This window comes from Mustela nivalis (genome assembly GCF_964662115.1).
Source record: "Mustela nivalis genome assembly, chromosome: 17".
NCBI classification, from domain to species: Eukaryota; Metazoa; Chordata; class Mammalia; order Carnivora; family Mustelidae; genus Mustela; species Mustela nivalis.
In genome coordinates this window covers 17,913,809-17,934,939 of record NC_139036.1, presented here as the reverse complement: position 1 = coordinate 17,934,939, position 21,131 = coordinate 17,913,809, and the positions used below count along the sequence as shown (strand labels likewise).

The following is a 21,131-nucleotide window of genomic DNA, read 5'->3' as shown; positions in this document are numbered from 1 at the left end:
AGTAAAGGCGTGTGTGTTTGCGGTGCACACTGGTCAATGTAGTTCTCGGTCTGACACCTCGTTCCCACAATCCAGCGCGCTCTGTGAGTTGGCATTTTTAAACTCATTTCTGAATGCATCCCGGCGAAGTCCTTAAAGGGCTACAGCCCCCACTCTGGGGAGCCGTGAGTGTTTCTTTTAGACTATCCCAAAACGGATTCGCTGACTTCTGCGCATGAGGCGATAGCTCCCTAGGGAAAGATGGAGCAGGCAAAGCAGCAGGAGTGGGTAGAACTGAAGATGGAAATCAGCCTCCGCTTAGCAGGCTCTTCCATTGCATGAGGACTCCTGAGGGCTTTTGGGGAAGGAAAACTGCCCACCTCGCCTAGTGCTAGCTTTCACTGGAGAGAGCTAGTCCTCCCCTTGTGGCGGGCTCTTACTAACCAGGAGACTTTTCTTGCAGAGTATGTCTCATCCCAATCCTAGTCAGAGCCTCTCAAGCAGCAGACTCCTAACAAAAGATTCATAGTACAGTCTTCACCTGAGGGTAGAAGCAAGACTTGTGGTCAGAAACTAGGGGATGGGTCGTGCCAAAGTATCAACTGGTAAGCAAGCCCATCCTCCGCCTAATACCCCATTCTGTCCCTCCCTCGAGAAGCCTTTCACTGACTCAGACCTACTTAGAAGGGATTTCAAAGGCAGAGACCAATGAGGAGTCTGGCCCTTCCCCAGGGGCCAATCAGAGCCGAGGGGGTCGGGGAATGGGCAAAACCAAAAAGAACCCAATGACTTGGCAAAAGCTGCAGAACCGCTTATTTAAAGGGACAGGTCGGGGACTCGCGGCAATTTATCACCCACCCGCTTCCCCACCCCCCCACCCCGCCCCCGCCTCCAAAGACAAACGTGTCGATAGGGACTCTTGACTTTTCCATAGCCTCCAAATTGAGTGTGAGGGTAACTAAGCCGAAAGGATGAATCTCGGGTGTGAGATAGTTTCTCTATACTAAACACCGGCTCCACCAAGTAATTGCTGTGGTTCCTAGGAGCTCCAGAATTGACTGCGTTCAGAACAGTGTGCCTTTAAGGAAACTTCCTGCCTTCCACCCCAGTAACAGCTGATTGTTGGAAAGTGTGACCTCAGGGGACGAATCAGCTGTTACCACATCCTCCTCCATCCTCTTATCCCCCCCACCCCACCCCCCGCGCCTCCGCCCCAACCCTCTCCGGTCCTGAGGGAAGAAAGGAAATGGAACCCCAAATATGGGGAATCTGCTTGTATGTTCTTTACTCTTTCACTCCAAGACTGCCTCCCTCCCTCCAACCCCCCCACCCCGCCCCCACAGTCTGCTGGTTAGTTCTTCAGAGGTTCTGAGCTTGGAACGAGAAGTATTTCCTGTCTGCACGGTCAGCTCAGACCCGCCTTCCCAGGTCTAGAAGGAGGCCAGTATAAGGGAAGCCCAGAATGGTGGCTGGCTGGATGTGTGGGTGCTCCAGGAATGGGTGTTGGGGAAGGTCCAAGTGAAGGAGCAAACCAAACCTAGAGGAGAGGAATGGCTGTGGAAAGCAAGCCTCCTGGGGTCAGAACCTGCTCCCCAGGCCATGTGCCCCCTACTCCCTACTCTAGTTGCCCTGTTCCTTCCCAGACAGGGACCCCCTAAGGGGACTCTCTTGACTTTGCCTATTCAGTCCACTTCTAACCTATGTGCCACCTGACCCTTGTTTTATTTAAACTCTCACCCTCCACAGCAAGGGTGCTAATGTGGGCTGCAGGAGGAAGGCATTGATTCTAGGAACCAGGGGCTTTGGGAAGTCCTCCAAGAAGGCCCAGGTAAATATTTTACCTTAGCCCTGAGCTAGGAGTCAGGGTTATTCCAGGACAAACTTAGTGTGAAGTCCCAGGACTGACTTGGCAAGGCTGGGAGAAACTGAGCAGGGCCTTGGCCAAGCTTGGAAGAAAGAGAAACCTCACCAGCTGCCCCCATTATCCACTATCCTTATCTTGGAAGTCCCGTCCTTTTCCTTCCCAAGGCCTTTGGGGTAGGCCCATCTCCACTTTGTTCTACTAACTCTCCCTCCCCTCACTCTCCCACCCCATAGGGCGAAAGAAAATGCTTTCAGTCCAGGGTTTCTCAACCTCAGCACTATTGACATTTTGGGCTAGATAATTTCTTGTTGTGAGGACTGTCATTTGTAGCATACTTAGCAGCATCCCTGACCCACTAGATGAAATTAGCAACACCCCTACCCTGCAGTTTGGACAACCACAAGTGTCTCTGGACATTACCAGATATCCCTGGTGGCCTCAATCTCCCCCAGTTGAGAATTACTGAATTAGACAATTCAGTCTAATTCCAGCCCTTACCAGCTCTGAACTTGAAGATATTCAACATCTCTGCACCTCAATTTCCTCATCGGCAAGAGAGTGAATAATAAATTCACGGTTTATTGTAGGGATTAAAAAAGGATTTTTTTATTTAAGATATATTTATTTATTTATTTGACAGACAGAGATCACAAGTAGGCAGAGAGGCAGGCAGAGAGAGAGAGAGAGGGAAGCAGGCTCCCTGCGGCGGGGGAGCCCGATGCGGGGCTCGATCCCAGGACCCTGAGATCATGATCACAAGTAGGCAGAGAGGCAGGCAGAGAGAGAGAGAGAGGGAAGCAGGCTCCCTGCGGCGGGGGAGCCCGATGCGGGGCTCGATCCCAGGACCCTGAGATCATGACCCGAGCCGAAGGCAGCAGCCCAAACCACTGAGCCACCCAGGCGCCCCTAAAAAAGGATTTTATTTGAAAACACCTAGCACTGTATCTGGCCCACAGTTGCTGCACTAAATGTTAGCTTCCTTCACTTTTCTTCCTGCCAGATCAGCAAGAACTAACCTCACTCAGCATGGGCTAACTGCCTGGGCAGCTGCAGCTTCCCTCCCCGACTATCCAAGTCATGACCTCCAGGAAACTCAATATTGAAGTTGGCAAAAGGGAGTAGCTAATTTGGTCCCAGATTCCCTAAAGCCCAAGGGTGCTTGGGTTGGGATTCCAGGGAGCTGTTACAGATTTACAATTGAGCTGTTACAGATCATTACATCGAGATGTGGCCTGCAGATGACCTGCATTAGAATGAACTGGGGTGCTTCTTAAAAATTCAGATTCCTGGGTCTCACCCCAGACTACTGAATCTGAAGTACATCATCAAGTTTGAAAACCACTGTTTTAGACCTCCGATTGGGGAAGGTGTCAGTGCCACCAGAAATCTTAGTGCGCCAGTGCCCAGCATTGTAAGGCCATCCTATTCAAGAAAAGAATCCTTTAGTTACACTCAAGGTCATTGTTGATTGCAAGCGAAACCACTAGAGGGCAGAGCACACACCGATATACGGGAAGAAAAAGCGCCTGCTCAGTCTAGGTAAACGGACCAGAGCAGACCAGGTGGACCCAATTTCATAGGTCCTTAGCAGCAGGCACTACCTTTTATCAAAACCCGTTCTCTGGGGGCGCCTGGGTGGCTCAGTGGGTTGGGCCTTTGCCTTCGGCTCGGGTCATGATCCCAGGTGCTGGGATCCAGTCCCGCATCTGGCTCCCTGCTCAGCCGGGAGCCTGCTTCCTCCTCTCTTTCTGCCTGCCTCTCTGCCTACTTGTGATCTCTATCTGTCAAATAAATAAATAAAATCTTTAAAAAAAAAAGAATTAAAAAAAAAAAACCCATTCTCTGCCTTCAGGTACTCAAACCAAATTTGGGGGTGTACATCGTGGTGAAAAAAATAATACTGTATGGAGTGCAGTGAGCATTGGTTTTAGAATAAGATAGTCTGGGTTTGAATCTTGGCCCTACCACTTCTTTTCTAGGTGACCTTGGGCAAGTTACCTAAGGCAGTTAGTTACCTAAGAGCAAGTTACCTCCTCATCCTAAATGGTTATAAAAATATCTTTTTTTTTTTTGTCAGAGAGAGAGAGGGAGAGAGAGCGAACACAGGCAGAGGGAGAAGCAGACTCCCTGCCAAGCAAGGAGCCCCATGTGGGACTCGATCCCAGGATGCTGGGATCATGACCCGAGGTGAAGGCAGCTGCTCAACCAACTGAGCCACCCAGGTGTCCCTAAAAATATCTTTTTAAGAGGGTTGTGGTGAGGATTAAACAAAACAAGATATGCAAAGGGCTTAGCAGGGTGCCTGGCTCCTAGTCAGTGCTCCAGGAATGAAGGTTGTTAAGTTTTTACTGCCCCAGGTCATGTGACCAAGCACGTCAGGGCTTCTGCTGCTTCAAGAAAGAGGATGCAGATGGAATCAGATCACTGCTGATCCGTTTGTTTCCTCTGTAATTGGGACTTTAGTTTTTCTTAAGCGTCTTTATGGATCCCCCAAACTTCTACACCAAACTCCTCCATGAGGCAAAATCTCCTTCTAGAAGAGACAAAAAAACAAACAAACAAACAAACAAAAAAACCACCAACATAAAAACCCAGCCAGTGTTTTTACTGCAATGGCCTATCTGTCCTGCAAATGAGTCACAACTGAGACCCCTAGAAGTCGTCTAGTTTTGGTGCCAGTTCTCTGGTTTCTGCTCCTTGTCCTATGCTGCATTCCCCCATCCATCCCCCACCCCCCAGCCAAGGTAGCAACTGTAAGGCTCTGACCATAGCAGCAGGCTCTGGCACCTCAGAGGCGGATCTTCAACGGGAAGTCTTGGGGGAACAGTTCCTCCCAAGAACCACAAGCATCTGGGCCTGGGACACTTCTCTCCCTCTCAGATCCCCCAGAATTTGAAAGAAAGAGAGAGAAAGCCCCAAGAGGGCTGGGGCGCGGGGGAAGGATGCAGAGGGAGGACTCTAGGGCAGAAAATTTGTGAAACAGGTTCCAAGTTTCCATTTTGCCACTTGGGCAAGTCTCTCTGGTGGAGCTTGGTTACCACTTGTAAAGTATAAACAATATTACTATTTTTTCTACTTCAGGGGTTGTTGTAAAGACCAGATGTAATGTTATTGAAGAAATGTGTTGGAAAACTAAAAGCTGGTTCACTTGGTAGGTAGCATGGAGGCGCTGAAGGTACCTAATGCCAAAAGCCCCAGCTCAGCCTGCGGTTCCTTATCTGTAAAACCAGAGGAGCGCGTGGGATCAGCCCGCTAAAGGCTGGAATCCCCGGGAAAATCGTCCTCAAATTCGCGTTCTGGTGCATGCAGGAGGAAACAGGGAAGGGAGGGGAAATCTCGTGGGCCGTTCAGCATCCCCCTTCCCTGCACTCCCAGGAAACGAAGCCGCCACCTGACCAGATAAGAGCGCGGAGAGGGAGGGCACCGCAGTCTGCCAGGCGGTGGCGCCGGCGGGAGGAGCGGTCCGGCCGGCCCCTCCGAGCCACGTGCGGTTGTTTCCGTGCGAGGGTGATCACGTGATCCCCGTCAGCTGACCGGTCACGGCAGAGCCCGAATCCGGCGCCCCGCAGCCCCTGCCCGGCTGCGCCCGGAGCGCAGGACTTTGCAGAGGGGTAAGAGCGTCCCCGGACTCCCCTCCTCTGTTCCCGGCCCACCCCCGCCGCCTTGGTCTCAGCCCCGGTCCCTCGCCCATCCCTCCCCGCCCGGTCTGGCACCCCGGAAGCCGTCGCGGGCAGGGCCGTGGCCGGGCTCAGCCCCGCGCTGCCCCCAGGCGGCCGGGAGGGGATGGCTTTGGGGACCAAGGGGCGGGAAGTCCCTCTTACCCACGGGACGCACGGCTGGTCCCCGCCCCCAAGCCCGGATATGGAGGAGCTGCTCCAGAGCGTGGAGAGGGACCTGAACATCGATGCCCGGCAGCTGGCTCCGGCCCCGGGGGGCACCCACGTGGTGGCCCTAGTGCCCGCGCGCTGGCTGGCCAGCCTCCGCGAGCGCCGGCTGCCCCCCGGACCCTGTCCCCGGGCAGAGGGCCTGAGCGAGGCGGAAGTGAGGACTCTTCTGCAACGCTCTGTGCAGAAGCTGCCCCACGGCTGGACGCGCGTGGAGGTGCACGGGCTGCGGAAACGGCGGCTGTCCTACCCCCTGGGCAGCGGCTTGCCCTCAGAGGACGGCTCCAGCAGTCCCGAGACCCTCACTCGCTTCATGCAGGATGTGGCTGCGCAGAATTATCGCAACCTGTGGCGCCATGCTTACCGCACTTATGGGCAGCCCTACAGTCACAGCCCTGCCCCTTCAGCTGTCCGCGCGTTGGACTTAGTCCGACAGGCTCTGCAGAGGGTCTATGGTTGTTCCTTCCTGTCCGTGGGTGAGTTTCCCCAGGGCCCGTCATCTACAAGAGAGGGTGCCTGTCCCCCTCGGGGTAACCTGACCTGTCCCAGTCTTCTGCGAGCTGAGGCTCTGCTCGAGTCTCCAGAGATGCTGTACGTGGTACACCCATACGTGCAGTTCTCCCTGCACGATGTTGTCACCTTCAGCCCTGCTAAGCTGACCAACAGCCAAGCCAAGGTGCTTTTCATTCTCTTCCGTGTGCTGAGGGCCATGGATGCCTGTCACCGCCAGGGACTGGCCTGCGGGGCCCTAACTTTGCACCACATCGCCGTAGATGAAAAGCTTTGCAGCGAGCTCCGGCTGGACCTGAGTGCTTACGAGAGGCCTCAGGAGGATGAGAATGAAAAGAGCCCTGTGGCAAAGAACGGGCCAGGCGTCAGACCTGGAGACGAGGGAGGAGAGGGACCCAGGTGTCCCACCTGCCGGGAGGAACTTCGGGGTCTTGTGCTAGATTGGGTCCATGGCCGCATCAGCAACTTCCACTACCTCATGCAGCTAAACAGGTTGGCGGGTCGACGACAGGGCGATCCCAACTACCATCCAGTGCTGCCCTGGGTGGTGGACTTCACCACCCCCCACGGGCGCTTCCGAGACCTGCGCAAGTCCAAGTTCCGTCTCAACAAGGGGGACAAGCAGCTAGACTTCACATACGAGATGACGAGGCAGGCATTTGTAGCTGGTGGCGCGGGGGGTGGGGAGCCACCTCACGTTCCTCATCACATCTCAGACGTGCTCTCCGACATCACATATTATGTGTACAAGGCTCGGCGGACGCCCCGCTCCGTGCTCTGTGGACACGTGCGGGCACAGTGGGAGCCCCACGAGTATCCTGCCAGCATGGAGCGCATGCAGAGCTGGACACCTGATGAGTGCATCCCTGAGTTCTACGCCGACCCCTCGATCTTCTCCTCCATCCACCCGGACATGCCTGACCTGGATGTGCCAGCCTGGTGCGGCTCCAGCCGCGAGTTCGTGTCTGCCCACCGGGCCCTGTTGGAGAGCCGAGAGGTGTCCCAGGACCTGCACCATTGGATCGACCTCACCTTTGGCTACAAACTGCAGGGCAAGGAAGCTGTGAAGGAGAAGAACGTGTGTCTGCACCTGGTGGATGCCCACACCCACTTGACCAGCTATGGCGTCGTACAGCTCTTCGATCAGCCGCACCCCCAGCGCCTGGCCGGGGCTCCTGCCCTGGCCTCTGAGCCCCCACTCATTCCCAGAGTGTTGTTCCAGACCATCCAGGAGAGCACCGGCCGGGAGGACTTACCAGGACAGCTTACGAATGGGGCGGGCAGGCTGGTTTTGGAGGGCACTCCCTGCGAGGCTGGCTGGGCCAGAGACAGGCCCGGGGCAGGGGAAGATGAGTTGGAACAGGCCACGGAAGCTCTGGATTCCATCTCCCTAGCGGGGAAAGCCGGTGACCAGCTAGGCTCCTCTTCCTTTGTCTCCAGTCAAGCCCCACCAGGCCTCCTGTCTTTCTCAGTGGCCTCAGCCTCTCGGCCAGGCCGCAGGAACAAACCTGCCAGTGCAGACCCTGGGGAAGGGGATGAGGGGAAGATTCTTCTTCCTGAGGGCTTCAATCCTGTGCAGGCCCTGGAAGGGCTGGAGAAACTTGGCAACTTTCTGACCAAAGGCCTTGGGAGCCAGCTGGAAGTGCCTGAGCAGCCCCAGATCCAACCACCCGTGCAACTGCAGGAACTTCTCCATCGGGACATGCAGGCGCTGGGGGTCCTGTTGGCTGAGATGGTGTTTGCCACCAGGGTCCGAATGCTGCCGCCTGATGCCTCTTTGTGGGTACGCTTTGAGGCCGTCCGGGGGCTCTGCCTACGTCACCCCAAGGAGGTCCCCGTGTCTTTGCAGCCCGTGCTGGACAAACTCCTGCAGCTGAGTGGACCTGAACGCCCTGCGGTGGCAGGGAGGGGCAAACTAGCCCCACTCTTTGAGTACAGGCCGGTCTCCCAGGGATTGCCCCCTCCCTGCCCGGCCCAGCTCCTCAGCCCCTTCAGCTCTGTGGTTCCCTTCCCCCCGTACTTCCCAGCGCTACACAAGTTCATCCTCCTGTATCAGGCAAGACGCGTGGAGGACGAGGCCCAGGGGCGGGAGCTGGTGTTCGCGCTGTGGCAGCAACTGGGGGCGGTGCTGAGTGACATCACCCCGGAGGGGCTGGAGATCCTGCTGCCCTTCGTGCTGTCACTCATGTCTGAGGAGCACACGGCCGTGTACGCAGCCTGGTACCTCTTTGAACCGGTCGCTAAGGCCCTGGGCCCCAGAAATGCTAATAAGTACCTCCTGAAACCTCTCATCGGTGCCTACGAGAGCCCCTGCAGGTTACACGGCCGCTTCTACTTGTACACGGACTGCTTTGTGGCCCAACTGATGGTGCGGCTGGGCCTGCAGGCCTTTCTCATCCACCTGCTGCCCCACGTCTTACAGGTGCTGGCTGGTGTGGAGGCCTCTCAGGAGGAAAGCAAGGGCCTGGTGGGTGCCCCCGAGGATGAGGAGAGTGAGCTCCCGGGGGCCAGGCCCAGCTCCTGTGCTTTCAGGGAGGAGATGCCGATGGATGGTGAGCCTGCAGCCTCCTCGGGCCTGGGGCTCCCAGACTACACGTCTGGTGTCAGCTTCCACGACCAGGCCTATCTCCCTGAGACCGAGGACTTCCAGGCTGGGCTCTATGTGACAGAGTCCCCACAGCCCCAGGAAGCCGAGGCTGTGAGCTTGGGTCGGCTGAGTGACAAGAGCAGCACCAGCGAGACCTCCCTGGGCGAGGAGCGGGCTGCCGAGGAAGGGAGTGCTCCCATGGACAAGAGCAGCCTCAGGTCAGGCGACAGCAGCCAGGACTTGAAGCAGAGCGAGGGCTCAGAGGAGGAAGAGGAGGAGGATGAAGGCTGTGTGGTGGTATTGGAGGAGGAGGAGGGGGACGGGGAGCAAGACGAGATCACCAGGACCTCTGAACTCACTCTCTCTGACACTGTGCTGTCCTTGGATACGGTGGTGGCCCGCGGTGGCGAGACAGATGGGGAGGAAGAAGAGGAGCCGCTGACTGAGCAGTCGGAGGGCAAAGAACAGAAGATCCTCCTCGGTGAGTTCTCAGGCCTTAAGGTATTGGCCAAACAGTCCTCTGGTCACTTATTTATTTATTGAACGAAGTAAGTTTTACACCTAGCATGGGACTCGAACGCAATACCCTGAGATCAAGAGTCCCATGTTTTTCTGACTGAGCCAGCCGGGCGCCCTGTGGGTGTTTTGTTTTATTTATTTATTTTTTTAAATTTAAATTCCGGTATATTTAACCTGGAGTGTTTTCTTAGTTTTCAGGTGTACAATATAGTGTTTCACCAATTCTATGCAAGACTGGGCTCATCACGACTCAAGTAATCCTTAATCCCCATCACCTGTTTTCTCCACCCCATCCCCTCTTCCCCTCTGGAGTTTGTTCTCTAGAGTTAAGAGTTTTTTTTTTGGTTTCTCGCTCTTTTTTTCCTTTGCCTTTTTTTTTTTTTTTTTTAAAGATTTAGTTATTTGAGAGAGAGCACACTAAGCAGACTGCACCAACCACTGAGCCCAATGCAGGGCTCAGTCTCACGACCCTGAGATCATGATCTGAGCCGAAACCAAGAGTCGGACCCTCACCGACTGCCCCACCGAGGCACCCCATGCTCTTGTTTGTTTCTTAAATTCCACCTGTGAGTGAAATCATATGGGATTGGTCCCTCTCTCTGACTTTTTTTGCTTAGCATTATACTCTTGGTCCATTCATGTTGTTGGGCGTGGCAGGGTATGATTCTTTTTTAAGCCTGAATAATATTCCACTTATATATATAAACTACATCTTATTTCTTAAGAACTTTTTTGGTGAGGATCAGAGAGGGAGAGAGCACAGACAAGAGGAGCAGCAGACAGAGGGAGAAGAAGGCTCCCTGCTGAGTGAGAAGCCCGATGCAGGAGTCAATCTCAGGACCCCGGGATCATGACCTGAACTGAAAGCAGACACTTAACTGACTGAGTCACCCTGGCACAACTATACTACATTTTCTTTATCCATTCATCTATCAGTGGACACTTGGGCTGCTTCCATAGTTTGTCTGTTGTAAATGCTGCAAAAACAGGGGTGCATGTATCCCTTTGATTTAGTGTTTTTGTATTTTGGGGGTGAACACCAGTAGTGCAGTTATTGGATCACTACCCTATAGTACTATTTTTAACTTTTTAAAAAAGATTTTATTTATTTACTAGAGAGAGAGAGAGAATGAGTGGGGGGAGGGAAGGAGAAGAGGGGGAATCCCTCTCTGCAGGGAGCCCAATGCAGGGCTCAATCCCAGGACCCTGGGATCATGACCTGAGCTGAAGGCAGATGCTGAGCCAACTGAGCCACCCAGGCGCCCTGATATTATAGTTTTAATTTGCATCTCCCTGATGGTGAGTGATATTGAGCATCTTTTCATGTGTCTGTTGGCCATTTGGATATCTTTGGGGAAATGTCTGTTCGTGTCTTCTCTCCATTTTTTAGTTGGATTATTTGTGCTTTGGGTGTTGACTTGTAGCAGTTCTTTATATATTTTGAATACTAAGCCTTTATCAGATATGTCATTTGCAGATACGTTCTCCCATTTTTTAGGGTGCCCTTTAGTTTTGATTGTTTCCTTAGCAGCGCTGAAGCTTTTTATTTTGATGTCGTCCCAGTAGTTTATTTTTGCTTTTTTTTTTTTAAAAGATTTTATTTATTTATTTGACAGAGAGAGATCACAAGTAGGCAGAGAGGCAGGCAAAGAGAGAGAGGAGGAAGCAGGCTCCCTGCCAAGCAGAGAGCCCGATGTGGGTCTCCATCCCAGGACCCTGAGATCATGACCTGAGCCAAAGGCAGAGGCTTTAACCCACTGAGCCACCCAGGCGCCCCTTGTTTTTGCGTTTATTTCCCTTGCCTCAGGAGACATTTCTAGAAAGATGTTGCTACTGCTGATGTTAGAGAAATTATTGCCTGTGCTCTCTTCTGGGATTTTTATGGTTTCAGGTCTCATATTTAGGTCTTTAATCCATTTTGAGGTGGTTTTTTTTTTTAAATTTTTTCTCACCATATTGAGTTTATTTTTGTGTATGGTATAAGGAAGTGGGCCAGTTTGATTCCTTTTTTTATTTTTATTTTTGTAGGCTCCATGCCAGGTGGAGTCCAGTGTGGGGCTTGAACTCAAGACCCTGGGGTCAAGACCTGAGCTGAAATCAAGAGTAGGATAGTTAGCTGACTGAGCCATCCAGGCATCCCCAGTATGAGTCTTTTGCATGTAGCTGTCCAATTTTTGGCCATATATTGAAGAGATTGTCTTTTTCCCATTGTATAGTCTTTTCCACCTTTGTTGAAGATTAGTTGACCATATAATTGTGGGTTTATTTGTGGTTTTTCTATTTTGTTCCATTGATCTGTGTGTCTGTTTTGTGCCAGTATCATACTGTTATGATTGCTACAGCTTTGTAATATAACTTGAAGTCTGGAATTGTGATGCCTCCAGCTTTGCTTTTCTTTTTCAAGATTGCTTTGGCTATTCGGCTCAGGTCATGATCCCGGGGTCCTGGGACCGAGCCCCGCATCGGGCTCTCTGCTCAGCAGGGAGCCTGCTTCCCTTCCTCTCTCTCTGCCTGCCTCTGCCTACTTGTGACCTCTCTCTGTCAAATAAATAAATAAAAATCTTTTAAAAATTTTTAAAAAAAGATTGCTTTGGCTATTCAGGGTCCTTTATGGTTCCATAATAATTTTAGGGTTGTTTGTACTTGTTCTGCGAAAAATGCTGTTGGTATTTTGATAGAGATTGCATTAAATTTGTAGACTGCTTTAGGTTGTTTAGACATTTAACAATATCCATTTTTCTAATCCATGAACATAGAATGCTTTTCCATTTCTTTGTGTTGTCTTCAATTTCTTTCATCAATGTTTTATATTTTTCAAAGTATAGGTCTTTTATCTCTTTGGTTAAATTTATTCCTAAGCATTGTACTTTTTTTTTTTTTTCCTTTGGTGCAGTTTTAAATGTGATTCTTAATTTTATTTTCTGTTGCTTTATAATTAGCATATAGAAGTGCAACCGATTTCTCTACTTTGATTTTGGATCCTGTAACTTTGCTGGATTCATTTATCTGTTCCAGTAGTTTTTTGGTTTTGAGTCTTTATGGTTTTCTGTATATGGTGTCAGTTCACCTACAAATAGTGAAAGTTTTACTTCTTCTTTTATTTCTTCCTTACCAATTTGGATGCCTTTTAATTTCTTTTTATTGTCTAACTGCTGTGGTTTGAATTTCCAGTGGTGAGACTGGACATCATTGTCTTATTCCTGACTTTAGAGGAAAAGCTCCTAGTTTTTCCCCATTGAGGATGATATTTGCTGTGGGTTTTTCACATAAGGCTTTTATTGTGTTGAGGTATGTTCCCCCTAAACCTATTTTGTTGAGGGTGGGGTTTTTTTTTTTAAGATTTTATTTATTTATTTGACAGAGAGAGATCACAAGTAGGCAGAGAGGCAGGCAGAGAGAGAGGAGGAAGCAGGCTCCCTGCTGAGCAGAGAGCCCGATGCGGGGCTCAATCCTGTTGAGGGTTTTTATCATGAATGGGTGTTGTACTTTGTTAAATGCTTTTTCTGCATCTGTTAAAATGATCATATGTTTTTTTTCCTTTTTTAAAATATTTTATTTATTTGTTTGATAGTGAGAAAGAGAGAGAGAGAGAGAGCGCACACACACAAGTAGGGGGAGCAGCAGGCAGAGGGAGAAGCAGGCCTCTGCTGAGCAGGGAGCCTGATGCGGGGCTTGATCCTAGGACCCTGGAATCATGACCTGAGCCGAAAGCAGACACTTAACGACTGAGCCACCCAGGCGCCCCTTACTCTGGTTTTCATTCAGCATTTCTAAGTACCTTGTCTGCGCCAAGGAGTGGATTGAACAGATTCACGTGTGGCACAGGTGTGGGCCTTCCTTCCTGGAGCTCACTCCTAGCAGAGGAGGGTACCTTAGGTAAAGCAGCGCTGTAAAGAACAGGGATAGGTACTATAAGGAACTATAAGTAGGGCTTAGATCTAGTTTTCAGGGGTCAGAGAGGCTTCCATGAAGTAGAGTCAGGGATGCCTGGGTGGCTCATTCAGTTAAGCGTCTGCCTTTGGCTTAGGTCATGATCCCAGGGTCCTGGGATTGAGCCCCACGTTGGGTTCCCTGCTCAGCAGGCAGCCTGCTTCTTCCCTTCTCTCTGCCCCTCCGCCTCCACTTGTGCTCTCTCTCCAATAAATAAATAAAATCTTTAGGAGGAAAAAAAGAGGTAGAGACAGTTGAGGCCCAGTGAATAGGAGGGAGCAAGGCAAAAGTGGTAGGGTCTGTAGTGGGAAGAGCATACCAGGCAGAGGGATCAGCATGTGTGAGGTTCTGTGACTCCATTAAAGAAGCAGTGGAAAGGGATGCCTGGGTGGCTCAGTCCATTAAGCCACTGCCTTTGGCTCGGGTCATGATCCCAGGGTCCTGGGATCGAGTCCCTCATCAGGGTCCTTTCTCAGCAGGGAGCCTGCTTCTCTCTCTGCCTCTGCCTGCCACTCTCCCTGCTTGTGAGCTAGCTAGCTCTCTCTCTCTCTCTCTGGCAAATAAATAAATAAAATCTTAAAAAAAAAAAAAAAAAAGGAGAAGCAGTGAAAGGCTGGCCTGGTTAGACAAGGAGACTAGAGGGAAGAAGAGGGAGCACAGGCCATAGTAGGAGGGAGCTAGGGCCTGGCCAGGCCTCATTTAGCAGCTTAAGAAGATTCACTGAAAGGATGACCTTCCTGCAAGTTGTACCCGAGGGGAGGATTCTGGAGCAGCCTGGAAGCCAGGGTCACCTGGGGCAGTCCTAAAGCCACAGGTCCCCTCTGGCACTGTGAAACAGATGGTGCTAGTGTGGGGCACAGGCTGCTTGGCAGGTTTGCACCAGGAATGTCTAGGAGGGGTGCTGGGGGGTGGGGTGAGAGGAGTGGCAAGCCACCGTTATCTATGAGCTCAGGGCCTGCTCCTGCCTTGCAGATACGGCCTGCAAGATGGTCCGCTGGCTGTCTGCCAGGCTTGGCCCCACTGTGGCCTCTCGCTATGTGGCCCGGAACCTGCTCCGCTTGCTGACATCTTGCTACGTTGGTAAGACCTGCAGTCGGTGCCAGAGACGGGGCTCCATCTCAGACCCTCTGTCTGTCCTCAGCCCCCTGTAGGGCATCCTTCCCACTTCCACGTCCCTGCCAGGTCCCTGTCTGTAAGCTACTTCCTTCCTCGGGTAGGGCATGGTGTGGGCCCCAGGCTAGAGGGAATGGGAGCGGCTACCCTAGTTCCTGGAAGACTGACCTCCCCACTGCCTGCCATGAGCTGCTCGAGGCTACTGGTTCTTCCTCGGCAGGGCCCACTCGGCAGCAGTTCACGATGAGCAGCGGGGAGAGCCCCCCACTGAGTGCGGGCAACATCTACCAGAAGAGGCCAGTCTTGGGCGATATAGTGTCTGGGCCTGTGCTCAGCTGCCTCCTGCACATCGCTCATCTGTATGGGGAGCCTGTCCTCACCTACCAGTACCTGCCTTACATCAGTTATCTGGTCAGTCACTGCTGGGGCAGCCTCAGGGGAGGCCAAGGAACTTGAGGGCAGACCTGAGCAATCTGGGGGTCCCAGGGGTCCATGGGCAGCCTGGCCCTCATCTACTCTGTGGCCCTAGGTGGCCCCAGGTAGCACCTCAGGCCCCAGTCGACTGAACAGCCGTAAGGAGGCAGGGCTGCTGGCGGCGGTGACCCTGACCCAGAAGATCATCGTGTACCTCTCGGACACCACCCTCATGGACATCCTGCCCCGAATCAGCCACGAGGTCTTACTACCTGTGCTCAGCTTCCTCACTTCCCTCGTCACTGGGTAGGCTGCTGCACCACCCCTGTGCAGGGAGTAGCCCAGTTGGGGATGCTGCCTGGGAGGGGCTGGGAAGCTTGGGAGTGAGACTGGGTGTCAGGAGTCCTGGTTCTGATTCAGTGGTGCAACCCTGAGCAAGCCGCAACTCCTCTCTGTGCCTCAGTTTCCTTATCTCATTTGGGCCAATCAGTCTTAGAGCTCTGTTCATTGAAGGCTTTTTGGTAGATTCTGGGCAAGTCCTGCAGAGTGGGGGTCAGTGTAAGGGGGGTGCTGGAGCTTGTGTGCTTTCTTTCCAGGTTCCCGAGTGGGGCCCAGGCCCGGACTGTCCTGTGTGTGAAAACCATCAGCCTCATCGCCCTCATATGCCTGCGCATTGGGCAGGAGATGGTCCAGCAGCACCTGAGTGAGCCTGTGGCCACCTTTTTTCAAGTCTTCTCTCAGCTGCACGAGCTTCAGCACCAGGTAGGCAGACTTGCTTCCCTTACCTGGCTGGACTGGGCGGGGCAGGTGTCGTGAACTTAGCTGACTTGCCCTGGGCTGTCCTGCCCCCAGGATCTGAAGCTGGATGCCGTGGGCCGCAGCGAGGGCCAGCTGCCGGAGGTGGCCTTCTCCGACGGGCAGCAGCGGCTAGTGGACCCCAGCCTGCTGGACGAGCTGCAGAAGGTGTTCACCTTGGAGATGGCGTACACAATCTACGTGCCCTTCTCCTGCCTGTTGGGTACTGCCCCGTCACGTTCCCTTGCAAAACCTTTGTGGCTCTGTCTCTTCTCCTGGGAGGGCTCTGTGCTCCCCTTGCCCCCCAGACCCTGTAGCTGGTCTTCAGCACAGTGTTGTGCGTCAGACCTCACTGTCCCAAGGTGACACATAAACAGAGAGTGAGCATTAGCCGGCAGGGAGGCATGGGAGCTGGTCTAGAGTATCCCTGGGGAAGGCAGCGGCCTTGGGCCGATGTACGGACATCTCTAGGAGTTTCTGAGAGGAATAAGTAGCCCACCGTCTGTGTAGCCTCACACTATACCTTGCAGGCCTGGCACTGCTGCGTGGTTATGTGTGTTGTCTCTTTGAATGGGAAGAACAGCCTTGTGTTCAGATACGTTATTGTCCCTCCACTGAAATCTGGGTCCTGAGAGGGGGAGCACTGGCTGTCTTTCTCACCGTTCTGTTTCCCATGTGCCACATGGTCCCCAGCACATACAGAGGATGTGCATGTGAGCGAATCCATGTCTTCCTAGGGAAGAAACAGGCTCAGAGATGAAGAGTTACTTGCCGAGAGTTCACAGCCAGCACCTGCCCTGACTTCTGTTCCCAAGCTTTGGCGGGGTGGTGGCAGCTGCCTGCCATCTTCCCTGATCTTAGGATTACTCCCACCCTCCCATCTAGGTGACATCATCCGGAAGATCGTCCCCAACCATGAGCTGGTTGGGGAACTGGCGGGGCTGTACCTGGAGAGCATCAGCCCAAGCAGTCGCAGCCCGGCCAGCGTGGAACCTGCTGTGCCCAACACGGGCCCCGAGTGGGACCCCCAGAATGGGGGTGGCCCACGGGATGACAGCCACTCAGGGACCTTTGGGAGTGTTCTGGTTGGGAATCGCATCCAGATTCCTGACGACCCACAGCCCGAGAGCCCCGGCTTGCTGGGCCCTGTCCCAGGGGCGGGCAGTGGGGGCGTCAGCAGCGAGGAGGACAACGCGCTGAAGCGGGAGCTGCCCCGGAGCGCCCACGGGCTGAGTGGGAACTGGCTCGCCTACTGGCAGTACGAGATTGGCGTGAGCCAGCAGGACGCCCACTTTCACTTCCACCAGATCCGCCTGCAGAGCTTCCCGGGCCACTCTGGGGCCGTCAAGTGTGTGGCACCCCTGAGCAGTGAGGACTTCTTCCTGAGTGGCAGTAAGGACCGCACGGTGCGCCTCTGGCCGCTCTACAACTCAGGGGATGGCACCAGTGAGACGGCTCCGCGCCTCGTCTACACCCAGCACCGCAAGAGCGTCTTCTTTGTGGGCCAGCTCGAGGCCCCGCAGTACGTGGTGAGCTGCGACGGGGCCGTGCACATCTGGGACCCCTTCACAGGTGAGTGGGTCCAGGTGAGACCTGTTCTCTTGCTGCCATCCTGGGCGCTGCCAGGCCTCTGGGTTCGAGGAGCCAGGGTTGGGTGGTTGGGGTGTAATGGTATAGGGGGTGGGGTGACCCAGTGAGGCCGCCCAGAGGAGCAGTTGGACCTGAGTTTGAATTGGTTCTGCCAACTTATTTGCTGGGTGACCTTGTGTAAGTCACCTTACTGCTGGAAGCATTAATTTTCCTGATCTGTAAAATGGGAATCAGAACGGGGTTAGAAGATGATGCGCATAGGCGTTTGGCTTAACATGTAGCGTGTCATACAAGTTTGGCAAATGGTTGCTTGATTGTATTTTGGCATCATGGGGGAGGAGAAGTAAGGTTTTTAAAGGCAGAGGGGATTGGGTAGTGTTGAGGTAGACAGAGGAGAAGTAGTGTTTGATCAGGGGGTGCCGTGGGAAAAGAAGAGGTTGCTCTGGGGACCGGAGCCTGGCCTGGCCACAGAAGTAGGAAGGTGGGAGAGTCAAAAAGCATCTTCAGCATTTTCTGAGGTCCTCTGGAATATGAGAAGCAGATCCAGGGTAGGTCAGGGAGATAGGAAGAGTTGGGGTGCTTCTGTCAGCTCCTGGTACCCCACATCCACGGTGCCTTTCCTTCCCAGGGAAGACCCTCCGCATGATGGAGCCATGGGACAGCCGTGTGCCCCTGACCGCTGTGGCCGTCATGCCTGCCCCCCATACCAGCATCACCATGGCCAGCTCTGACTCCACCCTGCGCTTCGTGGACTGCAGGAAGCCTGGCCTGCAGGTCAGGGCCGTCCGGTTCCCTGAGCCCGGGCCTGGATGCCCGGCAGGGAGGAGAGACCCCAAAGAGAGAAGGCCAGAGTGTCGTTTAGACCAATGACCCACAGCAGCAAACCCTGAGTGGGGGGTTGGGCCTGACCTGAGATGGAGGGGGGGCCCTCTGCTTGATAGAGGGGGCGGGGATAAAGGATCAGGCCTTTCAACTGTGTGGGCTTGGGAGGGAGCGGGACCTCACCATGGGTTGGGGCGGCGCTTTAGCTTATCTCCCTCTGTCTGCAGCATGAGTTCCGCCTCGGCGGTGGGCTGAACCCCGGCCTTGTCCGCTCCTTGGCCGTCAGTCCCAGTGGCCGTAGCGTGGTGGCTGGCTTCTCCTCGGGCTTCATGGTGCTCCTGGACACCCGTACTGGCCTGGTTCTGCGTGGCTGGCCGGCCCATGAAGGGGACATCCTGCAGATCAAGGTGACTGACAGGTCCCTTTCCCCTCCTCACTGCTCAGCCCCGCCCCTGTTCTAGGTCCTCTTGGGGCCTACCCAGGACAGGCTCCAGCTAAGTTAATCTCCCTTTTACCTGCCCCAGGGCTGATGGACACAGAGGGTTAGGAGCCAGAGGCAGGCCATGGGGGCGGGAAGCAGGGGGTGAGCTGACCCTGCTGCTCCCTGGGGATGTTCTAATGAGTAACCCTTGTCCATATTTGCCTTGCTTGGAGGATCAGGGGTCAGGCCCTGTCCGTGACCCAGTTCAGGTTAAATAAAGCTCAGCTGGGAGGCTGTTTACTGCCCCTAGACCATGGAACAGAGTCCATGTCCCATGCTGGGCTGCCCTCATGGGGGCAGGGACGTCCCCGCCTGGGGATCCTACCCCTACCCTCTCCCATTCTCAGGCACAGACTTCAGGGAGCTGCCCGGGGAGGGACAGCAGGGGAGGAACAGGGCTCTTTGTGGGAGGATATTTCCAGGAAGCTGGCACTTCCTCCCTGTTCTGACTGCAGCCAGGGGGCCTGCATTGCCACTGCTAAGGACACACTGGCTCCAGCTGTGTCCAGGACCCCAGGGGACCCAGGGGTCGAGGTAGCTTTCAGTTCAGACCTTCCAGGGACGAATTTGGAGGGCTTTGGGGTCAGCCTGGGTGTTAATCCTGGCAGTGCTACTTACTAGCTCTCTGACCTTGGGAGGATTACTTAACTTCTCTGAGCCTCGGGTACTTTCTCTGTAAAATGGGAATAACAAGAGCATTTACGTCATTGAGTTGTCCTGAAAATTAAATTTGGTAATATGGCATGCCGCACACAATGCCTAGAGTGAGTGCCCAAGTTACAGTGATGACTAGGTTAAAGACACCTGAACACACTGATGTCAACCAGCCCTTAAATGATGTGGTGGAGGAGGCAGCTGGTCTCCTGCCCAGGACCCCTCTGTCTTCCTGGGAGATCCCATGCGAGTAAACAGAAGACCCTGGAACTAGTTGGGGACATGGGAGGGCTCTGGTCTGGCTGGCTCAGGCTCTCTTCTCCCCGAGCAGGCGGTGGAGGGCAGTGTCCTGGTCAGCTCCTCCTCCGACCACTCCTTGACCGTGTGGAAGGAGCTGGAACAGAAGCCCACGCACCACTACAAGTCTGCCTCTGACCCCATCCACACCTTCGACCTGTATGGCAGCGAGGTCGTCACTGGCACAGTGGCCAACAAGATCGGCGTCTGCTCCCTACTCGAGCCCCCCTCCCAGGCCACCACCAAGCTCAGCTCTGAGAACTTCCGAGGCACGCTCACCAGCCTGGCCTTGCTGCCCACCAAACGCCACCTTTTGCTAGGCTCGGACAATGGGGTCATCCGCCTCCTGGCGTAGGCTGAGGCAGGGCCGGCCCATGAGGGTGGGCAGACATCCCCCCCAGGAGTCCCTTCCTCATCCGTGTTTTCCCAGCAGCTCCCTCTGCACAAGCATCAGGCCCCACACTCCAAGTGGCCATGTGGCCTGCAAGCTTTGGGGAGGCAGGAGTCCAGGGTCCCAAACTGCCAGAACCACCAATGCTGCCAGAAAGGATCTCCTTCACGGCCTGGGGGAGCTGCTGCCCCTAGTCAGCAGGAAGCAAGAGAGAGAGCATGGGAAAGCATTGCCCTCCCTTCTCCCTGGCTCTGCCCTCTGGGTCTACATAAGGACAGGGAAGCTCTGAGAAGAGGAACGGAGATGGGCCCCGGCTCAGCCAGTCTCCAGCCGAAGATGCCCCCACACCTTGCTGAGCTCGGTACCCCAGTCTCACAAGGACAGGACAGCTGCTGCAGTCCAGGACACTGATGGTGCTTGGACTCCAGCCTCTAATGAGGGCTGGCCGTGGTCCAGGAGTTAGGGCCTTGGGCTGGGGTTTAAGTGTCCACTCAGCCGGGCCCTGCCCAGTGTGGGACCAGTAGGGGAAGAAAGAGGGCAGGACCAGGGAAGGGAAGAGGGACTGGGCCAGCCGGTGCCTGGCCAGGAGTGACCCCCTGCCTTGCCTGCCCAACCCTCACCACAGTGTTTGTGCCTTGAAACTGAGGAGGCAGCCCCTGGGCCCAGAACCCTCATGGTCCGACACCCTGAGAGAAGGGGCAAGAATGATCTCTGCATCTCAGGTCTCTCCCAGGGGACGGGAAGGCCCAGGCATCCTGGGACCCTCATATTCGGGAGCAGAGATGAGGTCTGAGCCTGTGCCCCTGCTGCCTCCTCATTATTTGCAATAGATGTAAATATGACCAATAAATCCTTTGGAAGAGCCATGGAACTGAGGGATACTTTTCTTGATGGTGGTATCAGGGTGGGGAAGAATTACGAATGGGCAGCTTCCGGGGCCTTGAGGAGAGGGCGAGAAGCTGGGCAGGAAGGTGGGAGACAGCCTGATCATTGCCCGTGGGTGCTCCAGGGGACAGGCCTTCTGGTGCATGCAGCCCCAGGCCAGTTTCTTGAACCCTCAGCCTTGGGGGAGGGTAAGGAGGCAGCGCTCCTGCTGGGAGGATCCTGGCTGGGGCTGAAGCTCTCTCTCCTCTCCCCACCCCTTCCAGATCTAACCTAAAGGCAGCCAATCAGGATCCTGGGCTTGTAAGGCCTGGGGATGGGCATCCTATCTTGGGTTATCCACGTAGGCTCCTGCGGCCTCCCTTTCCTTCCCCTCAGGATGGGGGAGAGGAAAGGAGGTTGGAAGTGGGAAGCTGGAT

General features: G+C 54.3%; 1 protein-coding gene across 3 annotated transcripts; it reads left to right on the top strand.

Moving 5' to 3' along the window:
- The first annotated feature begins 5,326 nt into the window (after positions 1–5,326).
- On the top strand, positions 5,327–20,701 carry WDR81 (WD repeat domain 81). Of its 3 annotated transcripts, XM_082706992.1 has the most exons (11): positions 5,327–5,454; positions 8,660–9,305; positions 14,246–14,353; positions 14,607–14,797; positions 14,916–15,106; positions 15,397–15,562; positions 15,653–15,818; positions 16,481–17,167; positions 17,814–17,959; positions 18,235–18,414; positions 19,474–20,701. In XM_082706992.1, exons 2-11 carry the CDS (start codon positions 8,777–8,779, stop codon positions 19,792–19,794), a joined length of 2,685 nt encoding a protein of 894 aa, XP_082563118.1. In that variant the 5' UTR covers positions 5,327–5,454; positions 8,660–8,776; the 3' UTR covers positions 19,795–20,701. The 3 variants fall into 3 exon arrangements, 2 of the variants coding, with proteins under 2 accessions (XP_082563118.1, XP_082563117.1); XR_014304839.1 differs by having other exon boundaries at positions 5,337–9,305; positions 15,653–15,763; XM_082706991.1 differs by having other exon boundaries at positions 5,347–9,305.
- The last annotated feature ends 430 nt before the right edge of the window (positions 20,702–21,131 follow it).